At 35.3% G+C, this 12,223-nt stretch overlaps 2 protein-coding genes across 3 annotated transcripts in view; one reads left to right on the forward strand and one right to left on the reverse strand.

The window, feature by feature from the left end:
- Positions 1-2,483: 2,483 nt before the first annotated feature.
- On the forward strand, positions 2,484-4,935 carry LOC110025423. Its single transcript, XM_020725888.1, has one exon. The coding sequence runs from the start codon at positions 2,689-2,691 to the stop codon at positions 4,219-4,221; it is 1,533 nt and encodes a 510-aa protein (XP_020581547.1). The 5' UTR covers positions 2,484-2,688; the 3' UTR covers positions 4,222-4,935.
- A 2,527-nt stretch (positions 4,936-7,462) lies between these two features.
- Positions 7,463-12,223, reverse strand: part of LOC110025329 (cyclin-A2-1-like) — an 18,644-nt gene continuing 13,883 nt past the window's right edge. For both annotated transcript variants that reach the window (XM_020725753.1, XM_020725752.1), the window contains exons 11-13: positions 9,011-9,160; positions 8,790-8,924; positions 7,463-7,829 (exon numbers count right to left, since the gene is read on the reverse strand). In XM_020725753.1, the coding sequence (XP_020581412.1) occupies positions 7,776-7,829; positions 8,790-8,924; positions 9,011-9,160 (339 nt within the window). In that variant the 3' untranslated portion in view covers positions 7,463-7,775. The remainder of the gene's footprint in view (positions 7,830-8,789; positions 8,925-9,010; positions 9,161-12,223) is intronic.

Raw genomic sequence — 12,223 nt, forward strand, 5'->3', positions numbered from 1 at the left:
ATATATATATATATATATATATGTATGTATGTATGTTTGTGTGTGTGTAATTTTATATGCAAAAATATGTTCTTAAGGTTATAATTATAGTCTATTGAATTTTAATTATCAAAATGGCTGATGGACATAATTGACAGTTATCGAGCTGTAGTTGATGTGTCTTCACATTGTTGATCACTATTGAATATTGTTGTAAGCCGAAAAATTTCGAATGTAGAGTGATAATTTAGTGTCTCAACATTATACAATAATAAAAAGCTAGTTGGAGACACCTTAGAAAGGGAAAACACAATTGAATATATCACAGTCAAAATAATTCATTATATGATTGTAAGTACATAGGTCCACTTACCTCATAAATTGGAAAATATAGAATTATAATATAGATAATTATATATGTACAATATTAATTTAGCTGTAATAATCATAATTGAGCCACAACAAATTTGATTCTTGGTTGTAAGTAATTGTTAGCCACAAATATCATAGTTGATTGCTATAAAGGCAGTAGTTGGTCATAAATACTGTAACTAGTGGATGCAAGAGCATCAGTTGGCCACAAAAATTGTAGAGGAAAGCTGCAGTATTAACTGGCCAAATAAACCGTGGTTGATAGTTGCAAGAGCTTTAGTTAGTCACATGGCTCGCAGTTGGAAGATGTAAAAACGGTTAGCTAGTTAGGTTGTAGTTGGTCATATAGGCATTGGTTGGTAGATGTAGTGGCAGTTATTCATATACGCAGTTGTTGGTCACATAGACTATAGTTGGCAGTTGCATTGTAGTTATACATATTGGTTGTAGTTGATCACATAGGTAGTTGTAGGTTGCTATAGTAGGAATTAGCAACTAGGGTGTAGTTGGCCATAAAAAACATAGTTGGATGTTGCAGTAATGTCAGTTGACCACGAATGTTGTAGTGAGAAGTTACAGTAGTAATTGACCACATAGACCATAGTTGATAGATGCAATAAAAGTTAGTCACATAGGTCGTAATTGGTCACATGGATCATAATTGATAGTTGCAGTAGCGCAATTGGTCACAAAGGTTGTAATTGAAAGTTGCAGTAGCAGTTAATCATATAATTTGTAGTTGGTAACTGCAATAACATTAATTAACTACAGAGATTGCATTAGCATTAAGTACTTACCTATATTGATGCTGAAACCTCGCTCAAGCTCTACGGACAGCCCTCCCTTCTCTTAACTCTAGCCTCCTCTGGAGAATGTCGAATTTAGGGATTTCAAATACTACTTGTAATTGTATATAATATACGTGAGTGTTTAATGTTTTTACAATTTTATCCTTGCCCAAATCTATTTATATGACTCGTTCTTATTATATATTACATGTGAAATGAATCAAATATTACTATTTACTTATTGGGTGCAAGCCTGAGCTTTCCTCCTCCTCCTCTGATTCTTCTTCTCTCCTACAATCGTGGAATCCATGTTTCATCATGGTATCAATTGCTGGGAGTTATTGACGGACCATCAATACAACGTTATTCGTTACAATGTTGGGATACTTCGTTACACCGTTTTGGGATAGTTTGTTACCTCATATTCGAGATACTTCACGACTCAGCATTCGGGCTACATCGTTACATCGGCTCGACGTACTTCGTTACACTGCATTAGGGATACTTCTGTATATCATGTTCGGAATACTTCATTACACCAGAAGACTCATCAATGAATGGGAGCATGAGGCAGCTAACGATGGTTGATAACGGCTAACGATGGTTGATTCCAATTGATTATAAAAGTTTTTTTTTTTGATGATCTAATAGCCTTAATGACATTGAAATCGGGCGATCTTAGGCTTGTTAATTTGCTTTCATCGAAACGTCTAATTTAAATATAGATACTTCAAATTTGGAATTCATTTGTCATTCTAATTAATCCTCCAAAGTTTCCATATGTGGTTTAATAGTTTAATCCGAGTTTGATTGGGCCAACTTCAATATCATTAGGTTAATCTTGTCAAGCCCTTCAAGTTGACTATACGTTTGTTGAAATTCGAGATCCAGATGATTTTTAATTTGATTCAAAACATTTATAACTAAAAAAAATTCACTCGTGATTTGTGCCAAATGGCTAAATTTTATGATGACAAATCAAACATATAAAATATAAATTGTGAACAAAATGAAGGATCCTAAATTATTGGGTTCAACCTATCATCTTATCTAAAAAAATAATATTTTTATTTATATTATTTTGGCCTTAAAGCGACACAAATATTAATATCAAACAAAATAAATAATAAAATTAAAGCTCATGCTCCAAGAAAAAGAAAAAAAAAAAGAGAAAAGAAAGTCAACCCAAAAATTCTTGAATTTCATTACAAGAGAAATAAATTAAAAATAAAATAAAATAATAATATCACTCCAAGAAAAGAAAATTACTGAATTAAAAAAGATTTTAATTAAGGTTTAATTAGAAGAGCATCATGTCCGTAGAAATCACGGAGCGCGCTCTTGACCGCCATTTGTCTGCTCGCCGGATTTGTCGACTATGGCAGGCGGCTTCGGTCCATTCGCATTTGCCGCCTCATTTTGTTCTTTATATGAACTCTCCTCAATTCACGCCACTGCTAATCTTCTTCCTCCATCCAATTTACTTCTTCGCTCCGAGTTTCTTCATCTGGATCCAAATGGCGGTTTTGAAGACTAATGGTTTCTAATCATGGGAGCAAAAGCAAAACTGAGAGGCCCATGGCTGTGGTTGGTGAGAGGTTGGGGAAGGAAACAGAAGGCTGCGCCGGCCATTGGTGTGCTGACCTTCGAGGTCTCCCGGCTCATGTCCAAGACCATTAATCTATGGCAATCACTCGACGACGATCGGATCGCGGTGCTTAGGGACGAAACCCTAAGTCTCCAGGGAGTGAGAAAACTTGTTTCTGATGAAGACGAGTTCCTCCTCAGCCTCGTCCTTGCTGAAACCATGGACGCTGTTCACTTGCTTGGGAGGGCTGTAGCGCGCCTCGGATCCCGATGCTTCAACCCCGTGCTGTACCGCTTCGAGCACGTGTTCGCGGATCTGATAAAAAACGACACCGATTTATGCTGTTTTGAGTACCGCAACAAGAAGAGGATGGAGCGGGAGGTCAAGAGGATGGAGAGGTTCATCGCGGCGAGCTGCAATTTGTATCAGGAGGTGGAGATACTCGCGGAGATGGAGAATGATTTGAGGAGGATGCAGGCGATTCCGGAGATGAGTCGTCAGGGTTGCAGTTTGGGGAATTTTAAAAAGAGGGTTTCGTGGCAGCGGCAGGCCGTGAAGAGCCTGCAAGATGCATCTGTATGGAATCGAAGTCATGATTTCGTCGTCCGGATTCTTGCTAGGGCTTTGTTCACAATTGTGGCCAGGATTAAGCTTGTTTTCGGATTTGATCGCAAGGATGATGCTTATGCCGCTAAAACCACGGGGAATCTCTCCAACTTCTACAACTCTGTAAGTGGAATTTTACAGTCTTCGTTCCTTCACGCATCGAATAGGAAAGGCATAAGAAGTTTTGCATCTGGTCCTCTCGTGAATCATGGTAACTCCAAATCCTCTCCACTTGCTGGTTTTCATAAGCAAAACAATACTGCAAGGATAGATACGGATGAGATAGAAGATGAGAGTGAACCTCAACCGAACGTTTTCAATATGAAGTTATCTCTGTCTCTGTTCGGCTCCAAACGCAAGTTACTGAATGCTCCACCATCGACGCTGGGCGCTGCTTCTTTAGCTCTGCATTACGCAAATGTGATCATTGTAATAGAAAAGCTTGCCGCTTCCCCGAATTCAATCGGGCCTGATGTTAGAGATGAATTGTACAGAATGCTGCCCAGTAGTATAAGAACTTCCCTTAAGACGAGGCTGAGCTCTTATGCAAAGAATTTAGCTTCATCTGTTTATGATCCAACCCTTGCAGCAGAATGGAGTGATGCAATGATAAATATTTTGAATTGGTTGTCTCCCCTAGCACATAATATGATTAAGTGGCAATCAGAGAGGAATTTTGAGAAGCAGAATTTGGTTTTAAGTACAAATGTTCTTTTAATCCAGACTCTTTATTATGCAAATCAGGAGAAGACAGAGGCTGCAATAACAGAGCTGCTTGTTGGTTTGAATTATTTATGGAGATACGGTAGGGAGCTTAATGCAAAATCTGTACTTGATTGTGTTTCCCGCAGAGCATTAATGGCTGGTGAAAGAAATAGAGATTTATAGATATTGTTGGCCAAGTAAAACTGTTACTTATACATTGCTTTTTCCATGCGTTGATGCACTGTTGATGAGGAATAGAAAATGGTCTGCAAGATGGTGGCTTTAAGTTGAAAGTCAATATTTTGATTGAGTCGAGGCAAGTTTGTGTTGTGTTTAAGTGATTGACTTGGATTCAATTTTCAGACATATTTGAATCCGAAACTCTTAATTTTGGAATTTTTTTTTTTAATTCTGAGGATGGTTTATATGTATATATATTACAACAGCATCATCGATCTGGTTCAGCCAATCGACCCAAGTTCTTCCCACAACCTCATGTTGCTATATCTCCAAATTAGAAAATTTAGGGCAGTGAGAAGGAGCAAGCAATAATGGACATGAAAGAGAGAGAGATGAAGGGTTGAGGAAGGCAAGTGCAGTGACAGAGAAGAGGGAGAGAGATCCAGTGAGTGGTTATCAATAATAAATCCTCTATCTTCTGCAACAGGAAAGCTGCGACCTTTCATGTCAACAACTGCAGTAGAAGGTGACTTACAAAAGAAGAAGAAGAGTTTCACATGATTGTTCCCTTCAGTTTCTCCGTTTGTATCATAAAGGAAAGCCCAATGTTGTTCTCTTTTTTAATGGTCATGATTTGGGTTGTAATCGAGCTGAGTCGAGCTGAGTCGAGTAGGCTATGTCATGGGGACTTTGCTTCATTTTCAGTTTGAGCTTGAGATGAGCTTCCAAAATATGTTTATACTTTGGTTTGCTTAAAAATTTTAATCTTTATGCTTGATTTATACTAAGCTTGTTTTTAGTTAAAAACCTAAAAATTTAAATGAATGCTTATATATTTGATTTGCACATAATTTGTCATATAAAGCTAGTAAATTAAGTTTTAATTTTGTTGGCTTGCAAGCTGACAAGCTGGGCCTAGACAAGCTTGAGTTTGAGCTCGAGCATACGACTCATGGAACTTGGACTTGCGAACTTATCAATGAGTCGAGCTCGAGCCAGCTCAACACACTTACAACCCAAAGTCATAACAACTCGGAGGTTTATGTGGTTGAGATTAATCATATTGTGCAAGATTTTTTTTTTTTTTTTTTTGTTAAATGCTAGTCCTAAAATATTTCTTAAGGCTCTTGAATTGTTAAAATATATGAATATATGATTTTTTTTTTTGAATAATTACATACAAACTTCTCAAACATTGATATTTACATATTAATCACCTATGTGATTTTTTGAACTATAGAACCCATATATTTACATGTGCCAAGTTCAAACTATTGAGAATTCGATAAAAATGAAGTATATGGGTTGGGGTTTTATCATGACTTTTGATATTTTAGTGAGAATTTGAAAAATGGATGAAAGAGGGGCTGATTTGTAAATAGTAATTTTCAGGTGGTTTGTATGTAACTGCCCCTTTCTTTTTTATTTATATGAATATATTATTTACGCTGCATGTTCTCATTTAGATGGAGAAAAACAGAAATAAACCAGTAATTTTCTCAATTTATATTTTTAGTTAGTATTTCATTAAATGACTTTTGTTTATTGGTAATCTCCATTAAATAAAATTATTTTTTATGCGCGGAGTATTAAATAATTTATAATCATTTGTGCTAATTATAAAGTATAAAATAGGGGGCAATCCTAGAACCATTTATTTTCAAAACATGTTTAAATGATTGTTGTGATTATTTAATATTTTAATTTGTAATATATTAAATGATGATTGGTTTGAATTCCTGTGAATCAAATATGATGAAAAAAATATTACGAGTGGTGTACGTATATGCGGGCAAAGATATATGTGCACCCCGATATGTTGGTTGGCATCCACTGTATAAGACTCCTTAGGTTGGGTGTTCGAATCTCCTCTGACAAAATTAGCCTTAACGAGTTAGTACTGAATTGTTAGGCACATTAAGGGTGGCCGGAGCCTCATATAATAGTCTCTTGTCATTTCTTTATATATATATATATATAGCGCCGTTAAATATTTTTTTTACATGTGAAAGTCTTATAATTTGTATGCTAGGTATAACTATTATAATATAATATCTATATTGCCATTTGCGCTCGACTTATCGCACAAGTGCATTTCGTCATTGAGTTTGTTTCTTCCCAAAACATTCCACAATCAAATCATCTTCACTCCATGGATATGTGTTAGCTTGATAATATGTGAGTCAACTATGAAATAGGCTCTACAGACATAGAGACTCTTTGATTTGCTAAGAATGAAATGCAATGTAAAAGATTTACGTAATTATATTTAAAATAATTTTTAATTATTTGGTTTACTATAAAATAAACTTAAGAATTTATATTTTATTAGTTTGGTGTGAAGTAATTTGTAAATAATGTGTTTACATGGCAAAAGGTCCTGGGGACCGGTAGTGGTGCACGATGGATGGCGTTTTCAGGTGGCGAGGCAACTGAAACGAGAGGCAACAGCGGGCGCCGGCGTTAGGAGGCGTTGGCGGCAGGTGGGCGGCGGCTAACGGCGGGGGGGTAGGTGGGGGGGGAGGCAGACAAGCGACAGCGGCGGGCAACAACTGCTTGCTTTTATAATTTTACATAAATGATGTAATTCAAATTTAGCTAAATCGACCAAATTCTAAATTCAGCCAAAATAAGCTATGGCGTAAACTTCAAATTCATTAAAATTTTATGTTGTATTTATAAATTTTCATACCAAACACAGAATTTTCTCAAATCCGTACTGAAGTTTTACAGTACACCACTGATTCATTCAACCAAACGACCCCCTAATGATTGTCGGTGCAGCTTTCACCATAAGATTGCATATTACTTTAATGCCCAGCTTTCCGCCAACAAAAAATAAATAAGCTAGCAAACACCTATTATAGTTGAAGCCAAGCCCATTACAATGGCTACTTTGTAAGCTTTTGTTCAACACTAATCTGTGAGAAAACAAAAGGAAATTTAAGTACATACCACTCAAATTCTTATGCCCATGTATATAACACCTAAACTTTCATATTTCCATCTATAGTTCTCAAAATTTTAAGATCACAAAAAATACACCATCATTATTAAATTTTTAAAAAAGAAATACATTTTTTATGCATAGTTGTATGACACCAAAGTTTTACGAGTATAAATACTAAACTCAAGAAATGTCTCACAACAACAATCAAACGCAAATACTAATCCATTTTACCATTCACCATTTTCATACCTTAATACTATATCATCAACAGACACTCAAAAGTTCAAAGAAACACAGGAGGATCTTTAACAGAGCACGTGTATTCATTCCTTCTAAGCTTTGAAACATTAGTGAAATAATGGTTTAGTTACAATCTGTTCTGAGTTCATCAAGCCGATGAGTTTTTGTTCTGATTTAGAGAGAGGGGGAGTTGAGAATTTACCTGCACTAGAAGCCCCTATTTATCTATCCAGTGGGGGCTGCAATCACAAAAATTGCAGAAAATTTTGTTTTTTTAAAACAAAAAAGGAAGAAAAGGTTAAAGGGATGTGCATCTTCAGTTCTGCTGCAGCTTAAGTTCTTCAATGGCACAAACCACACGAAAGAATCAGAAGATGGAGGATGGTAACTTGGGAGATACTCGATCAGCCACTCTTCCATACTGTAAACAGAAATCAACTCTTAGTTCTTTAGTATTCCATCATAATTGATTAGCAATGTATTATGTGAGCTCAGATGATTCAAGTGATTAAAATTTTAAGGAACATTTACATACATGCCGCCTAATTCCTGTGTATCTAACATCTACACCTTGATTGCTACATTAATACCACCCAAATTAGCCATATCACAAAAAAATATCACCATTTTAACTTTTAAAAAGATAAAAAAACTGTTTCATGTATAAATATAAGGTGAAGTGTAAAAATTGAAGTTTAGGTGTTAGATATGAAAACACATAAAAATTGAGTGGGTATGTATGTAAATTTTCCAAATTTTAAAAGTTGTTATGGAGATCTTGTGATCAAATCCTGCTTAACATTGGATTTATGCTCTATTACTCTACTAAAATTGTATGCATTCACTTTTTTTGGGAATGGACAGCAACATACTGTAAATGTAACTTAGGCTGATATAAATTAGTAGGCTCAAATTTTGATTGAAGTGTGGAAGAGAGAAAAACTCTCAATTACTATGGTTCTAACAACAGTAATGTACGTTCAATACAATTGCACTATTTGTTATCAGAATTGTTGGAATAAAAAATCACATGGGATTGCTACTCTCTCTCTCTCTATCTCTATCTCTCTATGTCTCTATCTCTCTATGTCTCTATCTCTCTATCTCAGTTTTTTAATCTTGGTGCCAAACTGCCAATACATCAAAAAGTTTTTTGGGCAAATAAATTGGGTATTGTAGCCTTTGTCCATACAAATAAGATCAATGGTGTTAACCATTCCAATCATAATCAATGGCGTTAACCATTCTTTAATTCTGTACGTTCTATCTCTCTCTCTCTCTAAACAAAATGTAAGAGAGAGAGAGAGAGAGGGAGGGAGGGAGGGAGGACATATCGACTTGAGGAAATATTGAAATTATATAATGGCATAATTTAGCGTACCTTTTCTTGCAAGTACTTATCACGTATTGCAGTGAGGACGGAACTGCAGCAATTCTGCTGCAAATCTTGCATAGCCAGAACGACGGGTTGAAGATCTGAAGCTTTGTATGAGGTGTAGTACTCAAGTGTGCGATTCTAAATAGAAGCAATAACTACACTCACCAGTTGCAATAGGGAGACGCTGAAAAATAGAAAAGGATATTAAAGATGAGAGATTGTACCCATGGGTGATCAGACTGATCCAATGTCCATCTAGCAAGAAATACAGCAGATGCAGCTATAACTGAAGGAAGAAACTTTAAGAAGCTATATTCGACCAACGTCAACTCCGCCAAGTAATTCGCTGAATATCCTAAAGTAATCGAAGGAACCTGCAAATTTGACAAAAAAAGATGAGACTCGAGAGTCCCACATTTTTTTCCATGCAAAATCCATCAAAAAAATATAAGTGGTAAACAAAGAATAGCACTATAAGTGGTAAAGGAGTCATGTTTCTCATAAATTTTTTTAAAGATTATTATAATATTCCGCAAGCCAAAATCATGATGAAAGTAAACATAAATTTTTTGTAAGATTAGTATAAATTTTTTGTAAGATAGTGTTGGCATAGCTCCAGTGGCGGACAAAATTAGATAGAGTCGGCTTAGATGGTTCGGTCACATTAAACGCCAACCATCTGATGAACCGGTAAGGAGAGTTAATGTTTTAGATTCAACTTATATTAAGAAAGACACAGGCAGACCTAGAAAGACTTGAGCATATTGTATAAAAAATGATTGTAATTTATCATAATTAAATGAAAATATGACACTCAATAAGACTCAATGGAGAAAAAGGGTTCAGAATGAAAATATGGCACTCAATAAGACGCAATGGAGAAAAAGGATTACTGTAGGTGACTCCACATAGTGTGATAAAGGCTCTTTATTGTTGTTGTTGTTGTTGTAGTATAAATTTTTTAGATGCATTTAAGTTACCTGGATCTGGTAGTTGAATAACTACTATAGCTGAAGTTTAGTATCAAATTTTTAGATTCTGAATTTAAATGGACTGTACACTCATTTCTAACCAAACACAAAGTATGTTCTTAAAATAGGATCGCATCTTAAGAACAATCTTATTTTTTATGCGCTGTAAACCCCCAAATTGTTACATGTCATTAATCTCCAATCAAACCTTCACACATTCCACATTGAATTATATTTATTATTTGATTATACAAAGTTTGCTAATTTTTCCTGCAAATTTAAATTCATATAAACTTCTGGGTCACAATGTGTCATATGATTTGCATGGGTGTCAAAAAAATTTGCCTGCACTTAAAGAGTGTGCAATTATTTTGTTGGGAAGTTTTGGTTTATGACTTAATTAAAACAATTAATTTTGACTATAAAATTCAAAAATCAAGTAGACCAAATTACTTTTCAAACTAAACTCAAATTGAACTTTGATTAGTTTGGATCAATTTTGAATGAATCAAAATAAAAATTAGATCTAATAGTCAAACTATTTATTTAAATTTAAATAACATATATTAAAAAGAATATTAACTAATTTAAATAAAATTTAATTTTGACATGAGGACTACGTAATATTAATATAAATTTTATATTGCTTGTTCATTGATTCAATATTTAAAGAAATTAATATATTCTGATATTTGTTTGATCGATTTTACAAAAGCAAAAAAATGAATCAATACAAAAAAAAAAAAATCAAAGAAAGCCAAAATTATAACAAAAAATAGAACTGATTCTTTAACATCTTTAATCAAACTAACTAAATAAAATCAGTTTGATTTTTTTATTTCATCCAAACACTGCACATCCCTAAGTATACAATATACACGAGGAATATAAACATGCATCAGAAGATTGGCTAATCTTCTGGTAGGGGTTGGGTTTTAACCCAATTTACAAAAGAGAATTAAGGTTTGTTGGATTCTAATAGTAGCTGAGGCGTTCAAGGTCACAGCCATGGTATTCCGACAACTAAAAGATTTTTTTAAAAAATCTATAGAAACACCAGTGAATATCCGTCCAATTAGCCAGGACATGCCTAACATGGATATTGAGGGGTGATTAATTTTTTTTGTTATATTATTTCTGATATTTGATGTTTGTAAAATTTATTTCCATATGCTAGCAAACATAATATTATTTCGATACATAAATGCATTTATTGTCATCCGTTGCACCTAAATTCTACCAGCTATGCGATATCATTCATATAAATATGTTGATTGATTTTATTGTAATAATCTACAAGCTCCCATCAATGAATTTAGTTCAGACAAAGATTTTGTGTAACAAATTAGGCTTATTGATTTCTGTACTATTTGTAAGTTTTAGTTTTGTTACAAGTGATTGCACCTTTAGAGGACTACATATATGTATACACCAAAAATACCAGCTCGAATATCAAAGAGAATGAAATACTAAGATAAAAGAGCTTCCCTTCGAGGTAAGCAATCAATTAACGACTCAACACTGAGCATGTGAAACCGCTTCTCCGAGCTCGGGATAGGTCCAAACTCTGGAGATAATTCCCCGATCGGTAAATGCAAAATATGCGGAGAGTGAAACTTAAATCATCCCAGCAGCGAGTCTCGTCGGATACCTCACATAGGCAGCGACAAGATCCGCCCAAGACCTTACTAGATAGGGAGATTCGACCAAGGCAACGAACCTATCAGGCATGCGAGACATGAGTCTTGTAAAACTCGAGTTGAATAAGTAAGTCACTATTCACCCAAGCACCTCGACCGATCGACCAGGGGCGAGCGATTGCCATATGGTCGAGCGCCTCGACCGACCGACACACACTTCGAAAAGCACGATCGTCACTCAACCAGTTGCCTCGATCAACCGAGCTTAGAAAAGTCGGCCTGCCGATTACCACTATATTAAAATTCAAATTGTAATACAGATATGATATAAAATTCATATAATTAAATAGAGCATTAATCATATTAAGAACGTTTATCATAATTGTTCCCTCATTGTAATTGTACAAAATATGCTCCTATAAATAAGAGATAAAAATACGAATAAAGGGGACTCTCTCCCCTGATTCTCTCATCAGTAAATTCTTGACTCTATCTTCTCTCCTTCACCCGGCTCTAATTCTCGAAACGTGTTCACAAAAGAATTCGGGATCCAACATCCTAAAAGGCGGTGCGGTGAGCGTGGAAATGCCCCATACAAAAAGCGGAGCTAACTACAAAGAAGAAAATTCCCAAAAAGAGATAATACATGGAACCCAACAGAGACTACGCAACCAGATGTCCATGCGCAAGTTCAAGGCTTACAAGCCCAAATGGCCTCATGATGGAGCAATTCGAGGTCCTGCAAACCAACAGACAGAAGGACAAGGCAAGTCCCAACACACCAACACAACCGCGTTGGCGCAGACGAACAAACGATGGGAAGAGC

This window comes from Phalaenopsis equestris, unplaced genomic scaffold, assembly GCF_001263595.1.
Source record: "Phalaenopsis equestris unplaced genomic scaffold, ASM126359v1 Scaffold000297, whole genome shotgun sequence".
Lineage (NCBI taxonomy): Eukaryota > Viridiplantae > Streptophyta > Magnoliopsida > Asparagales > Orchidaceae > Phalaenopsis > Phalaenopsis equestris.

What these genes read in the sequence shown, in the direction of transcription:
- LOC110025423 (XM_020725888.1), top strand. Translation starts at nt 2,689, where the DNA reads ATGGGAGCAAAAGCAAAACTGAGAGGCCCATGGCTGTGGTTGGTGAGA.